The sequence below is a fragment of the Ornithorhynchus anatinus genome, chromosome X2, assembly GCF_004115215.2.
Source record: "Ornithorhynchus anatinus isolate Pmale09 chromosome X2, mOrnAna1.pri.v4, whole genome shotgun sequence".
Lineage (NCBI taxonomy): Eukaryota > Metazoa > Chordata > Mammalia > Monotremata > Ornithorhynchidae > Ornithorhynchus > Ornithorhynchus anatinus.
This window is the reverse complement of record NC_041750.1, coordinates 23,524,512-23,540,417: the sequence shown is the minus strand read 5'-3', so window position 1 is coordinate 23,540,417 and position 15,906 is coordinate 23,524,512. Positions and strand designations below refer to the sequence as shown.

General features: G+C 50.2%; 1 protein-coding gene across 2 annotated transcripts in view; it reads left to right on the top strand.

Moving 5' to 3' along the window:
• The first annotated feature begins 1,583 nt into the window (after positions 1–1,583).
• The window catches only part of LOC100084419 (glucose-fructose oxidoreductase domain-containing protein 1), a 95,371-nt gene continuing 81,048 nt past the window's right edge, over positions 1,584–15,906 (top strand). For both annotated transcript variants that reach the window (XM_039910442.1, XM_029053016.1), the window contains exon 1: positions 1,584–1,855. In XM_039910442.1, the coding sequence (XP_039766376.1) occupies positions 1,603–1,855 (253 nt within the window). In that variant the 5' untranslated portion in view covers positions 1,584–1,602. The remainder of the gene's footprint in view (positions 1,856–15,906) is intronic.

Genomic DNA, 15,906 nt, shown 5'->3' with positions numbered 1-15,906 from the left:
GATCAGGCCTCGGGGGAGGCCAGCGCTGTGCGCAAAGTGAGCGCTCTGTCGAGAGGAGGGAATGAATGAATGAATGCATGCATGCGTGAATGAATGAAAGGGGGAGGAGCAGCAAGGGGAAGGCTCAGGCCTCGGCCTGCATTGTGCACATAGTGAGCGCTCCATCAGGAGGAAGGAAGGAATGGATGCATGTGTGAATGAATGAAAGGAGGAAAAGCAAGGATGGTTGAGTCCAGCGCCGTGCACACAGTGTGTGCTTGATCAATAGGAATGAATGAATGAATGAACGAATGATGGGGGAGGATCAGGCCTCGGGGGAGGACAGCGCTGTGCACACAGTGTGTGCTTGATCAATAGGAATGAATGAATGATAGGAGGAGGATCAGGCCTCGGGGGAGGCCAGCGTTGTGCGCACAGTGAGCGCTCCGTCGAGAGGAGGGAATGAATGAATGAATGCATGCGTGAATGAATGAAAGGGGGAGGAGGAGCAGCAGGGGGAAGGGGAAGGATCAGGCCTTGGCCAGCGCCGGGCACATAGTGAGCACTCCATCAGGAGGAAGGAAGGGATGGATGCGTGCGTGAATGAATGAAAGGAGGAAAAGCAAGGATGGTTGAGTCCAGCGCTGGGCACACAGTGTGTGCTTGATCAATAGGAATGACTGAATGAATGATGGGGGAGGATCAGGCCTCGGGGGAGGCCAGCGCTGTGCACACAGTGTGTGCTTGATCAATAGGAATGAATGAATGAATGAACGAATGAATGAGAAGGGGAGAATCAGGCCTCGGGGGGGGGGGGGGCAGCGCTGTGCACACAGTGTGTGCTTGATCAATAGGAATGAATGAATGAACAAACGAATGATGGGGGAGGATCAGGCCTCGGGGGAGGACAGCGCTGTGCACACAGTGTGTGCTTGATCCACAGGAATGAATGAATGATAGGAGGAGGATCAGGCCTCGGGGGAGGCCAGCGTTGTGCGCACAGTGAGCCCTCCGTCGAGAGGAGGGAATGAATGAATGAATGCATGCGTGAATGAATGAAAGGGGCAGGAGCAGCAGCAGGGGAAAAGGGGAAGGATCAGGCCTCGGCCAGCGCCGGGCACACAGTGAGCGCCGCGTCGAGAGGAAGGGACGAGTGAATGCGTGCGTGCAGGCATGCGGGAGTGAGTGCATGCGTGCATGCATGCGGGAGTGGATGAATGCATGCAAGGGTGGATGAATGCATGCAAGGGCGAGTGAATGAATGAGTAAGAGGGGGCGGGGCGGGGGGAGGGGGCGGGAGGCGGAGCCGGGAGAAAGAGAAAGCGGCCGCCGAGGAGGAGGAGGAGGAGGAGGAGGAGGAGGAGGAGGGAGGCCGAAGGAGGTGGCAGGAGGAGCCGCCGTTGCAGCCGCCGTTGCAGCCGCCGTTGCAGCCGCCGTTGCAGCCGCCGTTGCAGCCGCCGTTGCAGCCCCCTGCCCGGCCCCGGAGCGGGTCCGGGTGCGGATCCGGGCCCGGGGGCCATGGTGCGGGCCCGTCCGGGGTCCCCCGCGGGCCGGTCCTGACTGCGGGGCGTGCGGGGTCGGGGGGGGGGGGACGGGGACGACGACGGGGGGCGGTCCCCGGCCATGCTGCCCGGGGTGGGGGTGTTCGGCACGGCTCTGACGGCGCGGGTGATGATCCCGCTGCTGCGGGCGGAGGGCTTCTCGGTGGAGGCGCTGTGGGGGCGGACGGCGGAGGAGGCGGAGGCGCTGGCGGCCGAGCTGGCCGTGCCCTTCCACACCTGCCGCATCGACGACCTGCTGCTCCACCACGGCGTCGACCTCGTCTGCATCCACCTGCCGCCGCCCCTCACCCGGCAGATCGCCGTCAAGACCCTCGGTCAGTACGGACTCGCTCCGCCCCACCCTCCACCCGCTATTTCTCCGCCCGGCGGTTGTTCTTGAGCGCCTACCCTGTGCCGAGCACTGTGCTGAGCGCTGAGAGGACGGTGCACCCCCTATCCCCCCCCCCCATTCGTTCCTCAACCGTCTTTATTGAGCGCCTACCCTGTGCCGAGCACTGTGCTGAGCGCTGAGAGAGGACGGTGCATCCACTATTCCCCCCCCCGCATTCGTTCCTCAACCGTCTTTATTGAGCGCCTACCCTGTGCCGAGCACTGTGCTGAGCGCTGAGAGAGGACGGTGCACCCCCTATTCCCCCCCATTCGTTCCTCAACCGTCTTTATTGAGCGCCTACCCTGTGCCGAGCACTGTGCTGAGCGCTGAGAGGACGGTGCATCCACTATTCCCCCCACCATTCGTTCCTCAACCGTCTTTATTGAGCGCCTACCCTGTGCCGAGCACTGTGCTGAGCGCTGAGAGGACGGTGCACCCCCTATCCCCCCCCCCCCATTCGTTCCTCAACCGTCTTTATTGAGCGCCTACCCTGTGCCGAGCACTGTGCTGAGCGCTGAGAGGACGGTGCACCCCCTATCCCCCCCCCCCCATTCGTTCCTCAACCGTCTTTATTGAGCGCCTACCCTGTGCCGAGCACTGTGCTGAGCGCTGAGAGAGGACGGTGCACCCCCTATTCCCCCCCATTCGTTCCTCAACCGTCTTTATTGAGCGCCTACCCTGTGCCGAGCACTGTGCTGAGCGTTGAGAGGACGGTGCATCCACTATTCCCCCCACCATTCGTTCCTCAACCGTCTTTATTGAGCGCCTACCCTGTGCCGAGCACTGTGCTGAGCGCTGAGAGGACGGTGCATCCACTATTCCCCCCCCCGCATTCGTTCCTCAACCGTCTTTATTGAGCGCCTACCCTGTGCCGAGCACTGTGCTGAGCGCTGAGAGAGGACGGTGCACCCCCTATTCCCCCCCATTCGTTCCTCAACCGTCTTTATTGAGCGCCTACCCTGTGCCGAGCACTGTGCTGAGCGTTGAGAGGACGGTGCATCCACTATTCCCCCCACCATTCGTTCCTCAACCGTCTTTATTGAGCGCCTACCCTGTGCCGAGCACTGTGCTGAGCGCTGAGAGGACGGTGCATCCACTATTCCCCCCCCCGCATTCGTTCCTCAACCGTCTTTATTGAGCGCCTACCCTGTGCCGAGCACTGTGCTGAGCGCTGAGAGAGGACGGTGCACCCACTATCCCCCCCCATTCGTTCCTCAACCGTCTTTTATTGAGCGCCTACCCTATGCCGAGCACTGTGCTGAGCGCTGAGAGAGGACGGTGCACCCACTATTCCCCCCCCATTCGTTCCTCAACCGTCTTTATTGAGCGCCTACCCTGTGCCGAGCACTGTGCTGAGCGCTGAGAGAGGACGGTGCACCCACTATTCCCCCCCCATTCGTTCCTCAACCGTCTTTATTGAGCGCCTACCCTGTGCCGAGCACTGTGCTGAGCGCTGAGAGAGGACGGTGCACCCACTATCCCCCCCCATTCGTTCCTCAACCGTCTTTATTGAGCGCCTACCCTATGCCGAGCACTGTGCTGAGCGCTGAGAGAGGACGGTGCACCCCCTACTCCCCCCCTCGCCCATTTGTTCCTCAACCGTAGTTTTTGAGCCCCTACCCTGTGCAGAGCACTGGGCCAAGCACTGAGAGAGGATGGTGCACACACTATCCTCCCCCTTCCTCAACCGTAGTTATTGAGCACTTACCCTGTGCAGAGCACTGTGTCAAGCGCTGGGAGCGGATGATGCACCCACCATTCCCCCCCCACCATTCATTCCTCAATTGTATGTATTGAGCTCTTACTGGATGTGCAGAGCACTGTGCCAAGCGCTGGGAGAGGACGGTACACCCACTACCCCTCCTTCCCCCCACCCCCAATTCGTTCCTCAACCGTATTTATTGAGCACTTACCCTGTGCAGAGCGTTGTGCCAAGCGCTGGGAGAGGATGATGCACCCACTGTTCTCCTCCAGCCCTCCTTCCTTCTTCAAACATTTATTGAGTGCTTACCCTGTGCCGAGCCCTGGGCCAAGCGCTGAGAGAGGGCGATGCACCCGCTTTTCTCCTCTCCCCCGCCTATTCATTCCTCAACCGTACTGAGCGCTTACTCTGTGTGCAGAGCACTGTGCTAAGCGCCGGAAGGGGACGATGCAGCCAGTAATCCCCTTACATCCCCCTCCACCCCTCGTCCGTTCTTCAGTCTGTTTATTCAGCGCTTAGTCGGTGGACAGCACTGTGCCAAACGCTGGGAGAGTACAATATAGCCAATATTCTCCTCCTTCCCACCCCGGTGGCCTTCGGCCACCCTCCCACCTCCCCATTCATTCTTCGATCGTGCTGTGTTGAACGCTTATTGTGTGCAGAGCACTGCGCTGACCACTGGGAGAGAGCGCGGCAGCCAGTATTCTCCTTCCCCTCCCGCTGGGAACTGGGGATGCCGGGGACTAGTTTGTGCTTGTGTGATTATGTATCGTCCGTAGGTTCGTTGTTGACCCGGTGGGTTTGATCTCGGGGCTCTGCGGGGGCCTGGGAGGTCTGCATCGGGATCCCCGGCCCCGGGCTCACCCCCAGTTTTGGAGAGCCAGAGGCGTCTGAAAAATGAGTGACCCGGCTAATTGGGGGCCTGGGATGACTGCCAGGCCGTGGCCGAGATCGCTCATCGTTCCGCCGCCACCGTGGGATTAACAGAATCCCAAGGATTAGTGGCGTCCCGGTTTGGGAATTTTGGATAATGGACGGAGCCGATGCCCCGGTTTCCAAGGGCACGGGTCCCTGGGCCACCCGCTCCTTGGGTGGAGTAGCTGGGCAGCGTCCCCAGTCCAAACTCATTTCTGAAGCCTTCCCGGCCTAATCTTTCATGGGGTTATTGAGTCAGCATTCCCAAGGAAAAGGCCTAATGTAGACTCTGATTATTAATATATAGTATATAAGATGATCCCTGATCTCCAGGTGGGTTGAGTGAGTCAGATCTTGCCCTTGAGAAATGGACTTGGAGTGGCCTGGAGGGAGATGGAGTGCAGAGGTCAAAAGAGGCAGAGTCGGAGAAACGTGGAATCGGTTTAGAGCCATAGAAGAGAAAACATCCCAGGTACATCCCAGAGGAGTGTTTGGGAGATCGTGAACATGTCGCTCCAGAACACTAGCCTACAGATTCATAATTTACTTTTATTGTCTGTCTCCTCTTCTGGACTGTAAGCTCACCGTGGGCAGCCAACAGGTCTACCCACTCTGTTGGATTATGCTCTCCCAAGAGTTCAGGACAGTTCTCTGCACACAGTAAGCGCTCAATAAATAGAGCTGATTGTTGTTTAAATCGAGCCAGAATGAACAAATCTAATGCTGCCTAAAATACAGTTTTTAAAGTCCTACCAGCACGTACAATTTCTCTCCAGTCCTTAACCTATTTTACACTTGCTACTGTTGACAAAGACAAGATCCATTAAATGGCTGTCAGCGGATTGAAGGACTTTCGGATAATAATTGTGGGATTTGTTAAGTGCTTCCTGCGTGCCAGGCACCGTACTAAGCGCTGGGGTGGATACCAGCAAGGATCAGCCCCGTAGGCCAAATGCCCACTTTTAAGAATAACGATAATATTTCTTAGGTGTTTAGCCAAGTGCTGGGGTAGAGACCAGATAATGAGGTCAATTAATCAGTGGCATTTATTGAGCCTTTACTGTGAATTGGTAGACAGAAGGAGCTTACAGTCTAGAGGGGGAGGCAGACATTCACATAAATTCCAGATATCTACATAGGTGCTGTGGGGCTGGAGGTAGGGTGAATATCCAGCCTACAAAGGTACAAATCCAAGTTCTTGACCTATCCTAGACTCAGTCAATCAATAGTAGTTATTGAGTGCTTACTCTGTGCAGGGCACTGTACCGGGCTCTTGGAAGAGTACACTAGTCAGTAGATGTGATAGCTGCCTACGGGAGGCTTACAATCTCTCAGGGGAGACAGAAACTAAAAATCAGCCCATCAGTCAGTCGGATTTATTGAGAGCTTGCCATGTGCAGAGTTCTGTACCAAGCACTTGGAAGAATACAATATAATAGAGTTCATTCAGTCATTCAATAGTATTTATTGAGCGCTTACTATGTGCAGAGCACCGTACCAAGCGCTTGGGATGTACAAATCGGTAACAGATAGAGACGGTCCCTGCCCTTTGACGGGCTTACAGTCTAATCGGGGGAGACAGACAAAAACGATAGCAATAAATAGAATCAAGGGGATGAACATCTCATCAAAACAATAGCAAATAAATAGAATCAAGGTGATTCTATTGGTAGAGTTGGTAGATGGGATCCCTACCCACATTTGCCGAGACTTTTATTAGCGTATTCTCCAAACTCTTAGCCTAATTTGTTTCAGGCCCAAGAGACTTTACCAGTTTGCCTGGCTTCTGGAATCCACGTGTGGGAATGGGCGGGTGAGGAGATGGCGAGTGACAAAATAGCCACGTTGGTATATTTGCAGCATGTCAACTAGTGGAAACCTGGTGTCCAAATGTTGGGCTGGTTTCTGACAGATGTTTGTATTTGAGGTAGCGGAGCTAGCAGGGGAGTTTGGCATTACACAGAAGCGTTTGGCTGCCGCAAGGAGAAGCGTGACTATTGTCTCATCAGGTCCTCCGTATAAGGAATGACACACATTCCTGATTTTAGACGAGCAGTGGTGGTGTGTTCCTGAAGAATCGACCTTGCTTTTCAGACCCAAAACTAGTTATTTTACAATCTGGGGAGAGCTACGTCTTCTGCAAATGCTGTCCTTAGCGTGACCTTAAGGTAGAAAACATGATGGAGAGAGAGGGGAGGTAGGGAGGGGAGGTGAGAAGGCAGGAATTCTTTCAGGTAGAGAGGGTTTTTGTTTGCGTGGGGATGCGTGTACTAAATTACGCCTTGGGTGAGGTGATTTGGAGACCTGGTTCTGTCGATGCAAGTGAGTTGCATCGAGATTGAGACTCTTTGCTCGGATCCTAAATACCCACTCTTCACTAAAAAAAACAAAAACAAACAAATGAACAAAACAAACGGGAACCAAAAAGACCTCCCCTCTGGCAGAAGCACACTGGCTGGCTATGAAATTGCAGTTCGAGATATAACAAACGAATGAACCGGCTTAATTTAAGGATAGTTGCACGCAGGGAAATCTACCTGCATTGGAAACTAGTTTTTTGATTGCTGACTGCAGTAATACTAGTCCCCTCTTCCTCGACCAATACATCACCACTCCTTTTTTAAGTGCTGCTTCAGGATTTGGGACGTCATAGTAAGTTAGACAATAAATTGTGCCGCGCAATATCTCTCAAAGAGCTACCGGGATGCACACGACAGAATCTGTGTACCATTTGGGAGTTTGAAAAGTCTCACGCTCAGGAGGCAAAATGATACAAGAAAGGCAAGGCGGAGCGCAAACTCTGGGTTTGAGCAGGAGCCATTTGTTTTCACTTTGAAAGTCATTTCCCTCCAGAACAGTTGTTGTGAGCTTTGGCGTGATGGGGAGGGGGGATTCTGTATGTGGAAATAGGAGGGCAGAGGATGTGTCTGTTCTTGTTTTTATACTGTACTCTCCCAAGCGCTTAGTACAGTGCTCTGCACACGGTATGTGCTCAGGAATTATTATTATTATGGTATTATTATTATGCTATCATTATTATGTGCCAGACACTGTACTAAGCGTTAGAGTGGATACAAGCTGATCGTGTTGGACACAGACCCAGTCCCACATGGGGCTCATAGTCTCAATCCCCATTTCACTGATGAGGTAACAGGCCCAGAGAAGTGAAGTGATTTACCCTAGATCACACAGCAGACAAGTAGCGGAGGCGGATTAGAACCCACGTCCTCTGACTCCCAAGCCCCTGCTCTTGCCACTAAGTCATGCTGCTTTGCAATTGATTGAATTGATTGAAACTTACTCCACTCCTTTCCACCACCCCCTCCCACGGTGCTTGGATTTTTCTGGCATGCGGACAGGGATGGAAGAACTGGGGAGAGGGGACAAACCGGGCAATTGTCCTAGGCCTTGCATAACATTTGGGATTATAATGGAGCTGCCTTTGAGCTCCATTATGTCACTAAAGGGAAATCACTAAAGGGAGGAGAAGGGGGAGCATGACAAAGCCTATCCAACACCCAGCACCTTCAGCACAAGCTCTGCTCTCGGGAAGGATGTGACTAATTACTGACATGCTGTGATCTGGGAAAGTCCACGGTAATCTCTCAAAGCCTCAGTTTCCCCATCGGTGAAATGAAAGTGATGAAATCTCTAAGGTATTTATTGAAGGCCAACACCTTGCCAAACTTTTGGAGAGGATAATCGAGTCGGAAGACACGGTCCCTGCCCTCGAGGAGCTCCTCCCCTTCTCCCACTTTCCTCCCCTCCATATCTAATACCCAAGAATGTTCTGAATTTGAGATAGTGTTTTGCAAAAGCTCGCTGAAACCAAAAGGAAAAAAAAATGGTAAATGCAAAGTGATTATCACTATAATTATTACTTTTATCCCTTGAGGAAATTTAATGCTACAAGAGCCACCTGGAAATACGATGAATTTGGACATTTAAAAAAAATACTGGTTTCAAAATTTGCTGTGTTCTTTTTCTGCAACCCTTGCTCATTCTCTCTCTTCTGCCCTGAACCTCCCATTTTTATTCAAAGACTCCCCCCCCACCCAGAGGATAGTATTTGTGATTTCGATCACAATGGGGTGGGATCTTTGCCGGCAGAGAAGGTGCCTAGCAACTCTCCCAAGAGCTCAATAAGGTGCTCTGTGCACAGTGTGCACTCAATAAATACCCCTGATCGATTGATTGGGAACATAGATTGTAGGATTATCTATAAAGTGGACAGTGTGCTGTTTCCATGTACCCATTTCACAGGTGTGGAAACTCAGGCTTGGTGAGTTCTGTGTTTCTTGCATAAGTGTGCTTATGCTAGGGCCTTGCCTAGGATTTAGGACTCCTGTCACCCAGGTCTGATACTTTCAGCTGTTTATCTTGCTGCCTCCTCTCCCTCCCTTTGTTACTGGAAATGAGAAGTTGCTTTCCACCCCAGCAGGGAAGATGTATTAAATTAGCAATCGCACGTTTGGAAAAATCCACGTCGGCTTTGACCAAGATGGTGCTCTCTGGGCCAGTTATAATAATGTTGGTATTTGTTAAGCGCTTACTACGTGCAGAACACTGTTCTAAGCGCTGGGGTAGATACAGGGTAGTCAGGTTGTCCCACGTGAGGCTCACAGTTAATCCCCATTTTACAGATGAGGTAACTGAGGCACAGAGAAGTGAAGTGACTCGCCCACAGTCACACAGCTGACGAGTGGCAGAGCCGGGAGTCGAACTCATGACCTCTGACTCCGAAGCCCAGGCTCTTTCCACTGAGCCACGCTGCTTCCCCAGTTATAGGGGAAAGGTATCGGTGTCTTCAGTGGCAACTGGGGGCAGGGTGGGGGGGACGGGGCAGTAAGACATCTTTTGCCAGGACCAAGATTTTAAGACCCGATCTGAGTTTGTTCTTGCTCCCAGGCCCGAACCAGCCCCTGTCCCAACTTGTCTGTCAGGACTCTAGGGTGCCGTGGGAGCGGCTTCCTCTTTCCTGTCCGCCCCTACGCCCCACCTAAAACAACTTTTGTAGCTTTCAGAAGCTCACGGCCTGGGGGTCCAGCACGAGGTGAGAAGCAGCATGGCCTAGTGGTTAGAGCAAGGGCCTGGGAGTCAGAAGGATCTGGGTTCTAATATTGTATTCTGTATTGTACTCTCCCGAGCGCTTAGTAGAGTGCTCTAACCCCCATTTTGCAGATGAGGAAACTGAGGCCCAGAGAAGCTAAGGGACCTCCCCTCCCGAAATGAGGTTGAACCTGTTTGGGGCAGGCTGGTGGGTGGTCTGGCCTGGGATCCCTCAAGGTCCTTCCAAAAATCCCAGTGCCTTTACGAGACTTTCCACCACCCTAGCCCATACCGCCTTAACAGCCGCCTTTATTGCCCTGTCTGTACAGTCCGTTTTCTAGAATGCCAATGCACTCTTCCCAAAGAACCCCACATTTCCAAAATAGGAACAGGAGAGAGCACGGGCCTGGAAGTTAGAAGACCCGAGTTCTAATTTAGACTCTGCCACTTGCCTGCTGTGCCACCTTGGGCAGATCATTTAAGTTCTCTGTTCCTCATCTGTAAAATGGAGATTCACTGGCTGTTCTCCCTCCCACTTAGTCCGTGAGCCCCGTGTGAGCGAGACAGGGCTCTTGTCTGACCTAACCCCACTTGCACCTAACCCCAGCGCTTAGAACAGTACGTGATACATAGGGAGCGTTTAATATCGTAATAAATTATTATTAGAGTACACCTACCTGGACTGACATATAACAAGACTGCTTCTTCAGGCACCCATTGTATTGGATCCAGACAGACTCGCATTGTGGCAAGAACACTCCCTAATTCCTCAGCGGCCTGCTCTATACAGTATGTATCACACATGCGTTACAGCTCAAAAGAGGAATAGACACAGTACTTAGACAATTATTGATTTACATCCTCTCTTATTGATTCACTGACCTCATTTTCCCATATACTCTCGCTATTCTCATTTATTTCATTTTTCCATATGCTCACCGTTACCAATTGTATCTCTCTTTTTCTACCGTTCCCAGGGTAGGAAATATTGGCTTTAGATCAAAAACTCCTCAGGGGTAGGGACCCAAATCTTTAACTTTTATAGTGTTTGCTCGAGTGCCTAATTCAGAACCAGCAGAAGATGCTCCATCATGTTGATTTCAAGCAGATTGGAGGTATCTCAACAATGTGTATTCTTTTTTTACCCGCATCTTATCCTGACCCGCCACACTGTACGCTCTATTTCTGAGTAAGCTTCTCTCTTTTAGCAGCGAGTGAAGTTATTCCAGAATGTGGAATCTTTAGGGAACCCTATGGGCCGCACTCAAATCTAATGTGATACTTGCGTGTAGCTACGAGTAGTCAGGCGACGTCGGTCTTGTTATCCGAAATGAGATTTGGCTCGGATGAGAGGTTTGTGAGTCGAAGGTCTCCGCCTGCAGAATTTTGAATGGCACTTAGAGGTCAAAACGTGGAAGTCGGAGGAAAAAAAACACCTCCCCGGCTGCAAAGCCGGAGGTGGGAGGGAGCTGTTCTGGAGCTTCCACTGACAAGTCTGGATCCGTCTATGGGTCAATTAAACGAACGGCTGTGCTGGCTCAGAGCCAAACACAAGGCCCCCTTGAAGCAACACCCATTTTGCTCAACAGAGCTAGCTGACTGCAGTTGGGAGCCAAAACAGGCTTCTCAGCCTGGAAATCATTTCCAAGGATTGTTTTTAAGGATTGCCTTAGTGCCTTATGGAATGTCAAATCTTCTGCACCGGATGCAGTGTTGTCTGTTAAGAAGACTGACATTTAGCGATAAAAGAACTTGTCCTGTCAGGACCTCTTTAGGTTTAGGATTTTAGATTAGGTTGGTCAGTGTGGCCTAGTGGAAAGAAGACTCAGTTTCTAATCCCAGCTTTGCCCCTGGCCTGAGACTTTGGGCAAGTCGCTTAACCTCCCTCCATCTCATTTCTCCACCTGTAAAATGGGCACAAGATACCCAGCCCCTCTGCCTTGTGGTTTATGAGCCTCATGTGGAACAGGGACTGTATCTGATCTAATACAGTGCTTTGACAACCAGTAAATGCTTGCTTAATAAACACCACCATTGTCATTGTTCAATTAAAGGAAAATCTTACCCAACAGAAACGTTTTAGGTGTTAAAAAACTTGCCTAGTTCATTTTTTTTTTTACTTTAAAAAAATGGTATCTGTTAAGTGCTCATTATGTGCTAGGCACTGGGGTAGATACAAGATAATCAGATTAGACGTGGTCCGTGTCCCACGTGAGGCTGAGTTTTAATTCCCATTTTACAAATGAGGACACTGAGGCACAGAGAAGTTAAGTGACATACCCAAGGTCACACAGTAGACAAATGCTGGGATTCGAACCCAGGTCTTTTGACTCCCAGGTCTTGCTCTTCCCACAAGGCCACACTGCTTCTCTTTGAATAACCAAGGACCCTAGATGGATGAGGCCCACGTTGCTTTGTGTTCCCTAATGTTACATACTCCAGTGCCTTATATTTCACTTTCCCTGTATTAAATGCCATAGTGTTGAAATACTGTAGGTCCCAGAGTAGTAAGATTGAGGTGGAGGCTGGAAAGCCTTAGCAGCAACACACCTTGATTGATGTCACGTCATGTACACAACCGTTTCTTCCTGAACTGGATCAACTTGCCCCGACTTGCGGATCATGTTACACCAGAACAGACCCATGCTATGAGAAGAACATTGCCTAATTCTTTCATTGTGATCTCTCCAAATCGTGTCATGAGAGCCCATTCCTCGAACAGAACTGACCGAACCTCTTCCGTCCAAGGCGGTGAGGAGCAAGGAATCGAATCTGTCGGGGTAAATGTGGCGAGATGGGGAAATCCAATCACCCGGCACCTTCACTGGGCAAGGTGAGTTAGGGGAGCACGTGGAAAAGGTTCCCCCCATCAATGGGCAAATTTGGAGATGGAGGAAAGAGGCCCTAGGAATTTTTCTCTAGGAGCAGTATTGACTTCTTTCAGAAAGGATAGTCACCCATCTTGTCTACTCAGCCTCCAACCGACCGGGAGGAGGACGGTCTAACACCTCATCTCAACCGGTTTGACAGTCAGTCAGTGGCATTTATCGATCTCTTACTGTGTGCAGAGCAGTGAGGGTTTGGGAAGAAAATGTCTTCAGATTGGCGTGGACAAATCAGAGGATTTGGACAGTTCTGGCTTTGTCAGACTGCCAGGCTCTGACTAACGCCTCACTTCCGCGAGGCTCACCAAACTCGACTGTAGATCCAATTCATGCACTGTTTTCAGCATTCTGCAGTCTTTGTGATCTCCCAATGATATGCAGATTTTTTTAATGTCTTATTCCTTAGGCTGACTTAGGGTGAGCTTACAGGCTCTCAGACCCGGGATGCCTCCCACAACTGGGTTGGCCAATTGGAAACTTTTGTTCCCATGTTTTGGCAGCTTGGCATGGAACAGCTGCAGATTTCTCCCGATGGGCTGCTCCCGGGCCATTCCAGAAGGTACGTTGGCGGAGTGTGAGGAGAAGTGGGAGAGAGGAAAGAAGGTCAAGGAGGGGAGGGAGGATTTTGGTTTGAGGCTGAGAATATCTGTCGTAATGCCCTGAAGATGTAAAAAGATCCTGCATCTACCCATTGAAAAACATGAGTATTAACTGAGAAACTTGAACCTCAATCTTGAAGACAGTAATAATAGTGATATTTGTTAAGCACTTACTATGTGCCACGTGCTGTATTAAACAGTGGGGTGGGTATAAGATAATCAGGTCAGACACAGTTGCTTTTCCTCATGAGGCTCACAGTCTTTAGCGGGATGGACAACAGGTATTTAATCCCCATTTGACAGAGGAGGAAACTGAGGCCCAGAAAAGTTAAGTCAAGTTACCCAAGCTTCCAGAGCAGGCAAGTGGCAAAGCTGGAATAGTGTTCAGGTCCTCTGACCCCTAGGCCTCTGCTCTTTCCAAAAAATCGTACTGCTTCTTGGCAACGTAAAGAAGGAAACTGAAACCCTGGAAAAGACCCTGAAAATTTCAGGGAAACAGCCAGATCACAGTAATGATGATGATTCAGTCCTAGGACTTATTCAACATTCTTAGTAAAGAGTTGGCTCCTTGCACAACAGTTTTTACACAGTTCTTGCCTTGAAGGAATTTCTTTCCATTCCTGAGGAGATGGTACAATTCAAAAATTCAAAGGCCAATAATTTACAAATTTCCATTACCCAGAATTAGACATATGGAGTGGGAGAAATGGCTGGGGTGAGGGAAGAGGAAGCGGGAGAAAGAAGTAAGGGTGGGAGAAGAGAGAAGGGCCTTGCGTCAACTTGACTAATGGGCAGACTGAAAGCTCCTCATGAGCAGGGATCACATTGACCAATTCTATTGTACTTTCCCAAGCGTGCAGTACACTGTACACAGTAAGCACTCAATACATACCATTAATTGAGTGATAACAGGAAAATGATCCTTTTCCACTGGTTCCTGTTGCGTTTGGGGCAGTGGAATCCATCTTCTGGATCCCTCACAGAGCCAGGGATCAGAAGATGAAAAACTAAGGTGATGTTTGACATTTCCAAGGCTCCCAGTTGAGGCTTCTTTCCGAATTATGTGCTCTCATAGCTATCACAGATGGAGGAGGTTGGTGGCTTCCCTGCCAAGTAACTCTCCATTGTGCAATCAAAAATTCAAACCTCCTAGGAAACTAAAGCTGACGGAAGTCCTGCTCTCCTTTTCTTGAAGCTCCAGAGCCAGCAGATTTAATTGCAACCCAGCGTGACCTACTGGAAAGCACAGAGGCCTGGGAGAAGACCTGGGTTCTAATCCTGGCTCTGCCACTTGCCTGCTGGGTGACCTTGGGCAAGTCATATAACTTCTCAATTTCCTCATCTATAAAGTGGGGTTCAATATCTGGTCTCCCTCCTCCCTAGATTGTGAGCTCCATGAGGGACAGGGACTGTGTCCGATTAAATTATCCGATATCAATCCCAGCGTGCAGCCCATAGTAGCCACGTGCTGCTATGATGATGATTATTAAGAGGGAAGAGCACTTGTTGGAGGAGATGTTTTTCCACATTTATAGGTGCAGTGGCTAACATGCTAGAACTAGAGAGCTTAAGTCAGGGATGCTACCCAATACATGTCACTTGATGAGGAGGCTAGCGGGGACTCTTATCTTTCACTGTGCTTACAGAGCCAGGTAACATTCCCTCTGTATTAACAATTGCAAGATGAAGTAAAGCTCAAGAATAAGTGACAGAGGGGCGAAATAAAACAGCACCGGGACATTTCAGTCTTTTAGCCTCCTCCCTCCCCTGTACCGTCCCAGAAACGAGAAGGTGTCAGAGAGACAGCAAACTGCTTTGTGAGCTATGGAGAGGATGCAATGGAGAGGTCTATAAGCGGCAGAGTTAATGTGTGTGGAAGCGGCGACAAAAACGGATTTGTCGAGAAACATTTAAAGACAAACAGCTCTTTGTATGTAGGAGCCCCTAACAGGGTTTGTTAGAAAAGTATCAGATAATAAGTCTCCTTGAGCTGAAATGATGATTTGACCCTCTGTGTAGAGTATCTTGACAAGCTTCTAACACACACCTAAGCAAATATATTCCCAAAAGTGATATTTGATCAATGAATCAGTCATATTTATTGAGCACTTTGTGTGCAGAATATGGCGCTAAGCGCCTGGGAGAGTATAGTATAACAGAGTTGGTAGACATATTCCCTGCCCACAGCAGAGAGGTAGCAACTGGGAGGACAGTGAAGCTGAAAATAGACTCGGGTATTTACATCATCCTGAACAATTATTTTAAAAGTTAATGTTGGGAAAGGTATTTTGGAACAGAAAACTTCAGTAGATGCAAAGGTTAGTATCAATTAGCGATTTCAGCAGCTTGGAGAGTTTTCATCATTGGTTAGGTGTCTCAAGCTACTATATGTGACTTTGGTCCCGACGGGTTTGTGCACAAAGCAGATGGGGGTTTGTGAGGTTGTGATTCCAGCCTCTTTGTCAGTGCATGATGAGAAATCGTTTGCAGAATTTGCTGTGACCTCCCAGGTAAAGCAGTGGGTTGGAGAACTTGTGGAAAACCGAAGAAAAAATATTTTATTCATTCAGTCAATAGTATTTATTGAGCGCTTACAATTTTACTGTAGCTAGGGATCACTTTGGGAGGACCAATATATGCCTCTGTGCAAACTGAGAAAATTTCGCTAGTATTTGGTCTCCCTGTTAGAGAAGCAGCATGGCTCAGTGGAAAGAGCACGGGCTTTGGAGTCAGACCTCCTGGGTTCGAATCCCGGCTCGGTCATTTGTCAGCTGGGTGACTTTGGGCAAGTCACTTAACTTCTCGGTGCCTCAGTTACCTCATCTGTGAAATGGGGACTAAGACT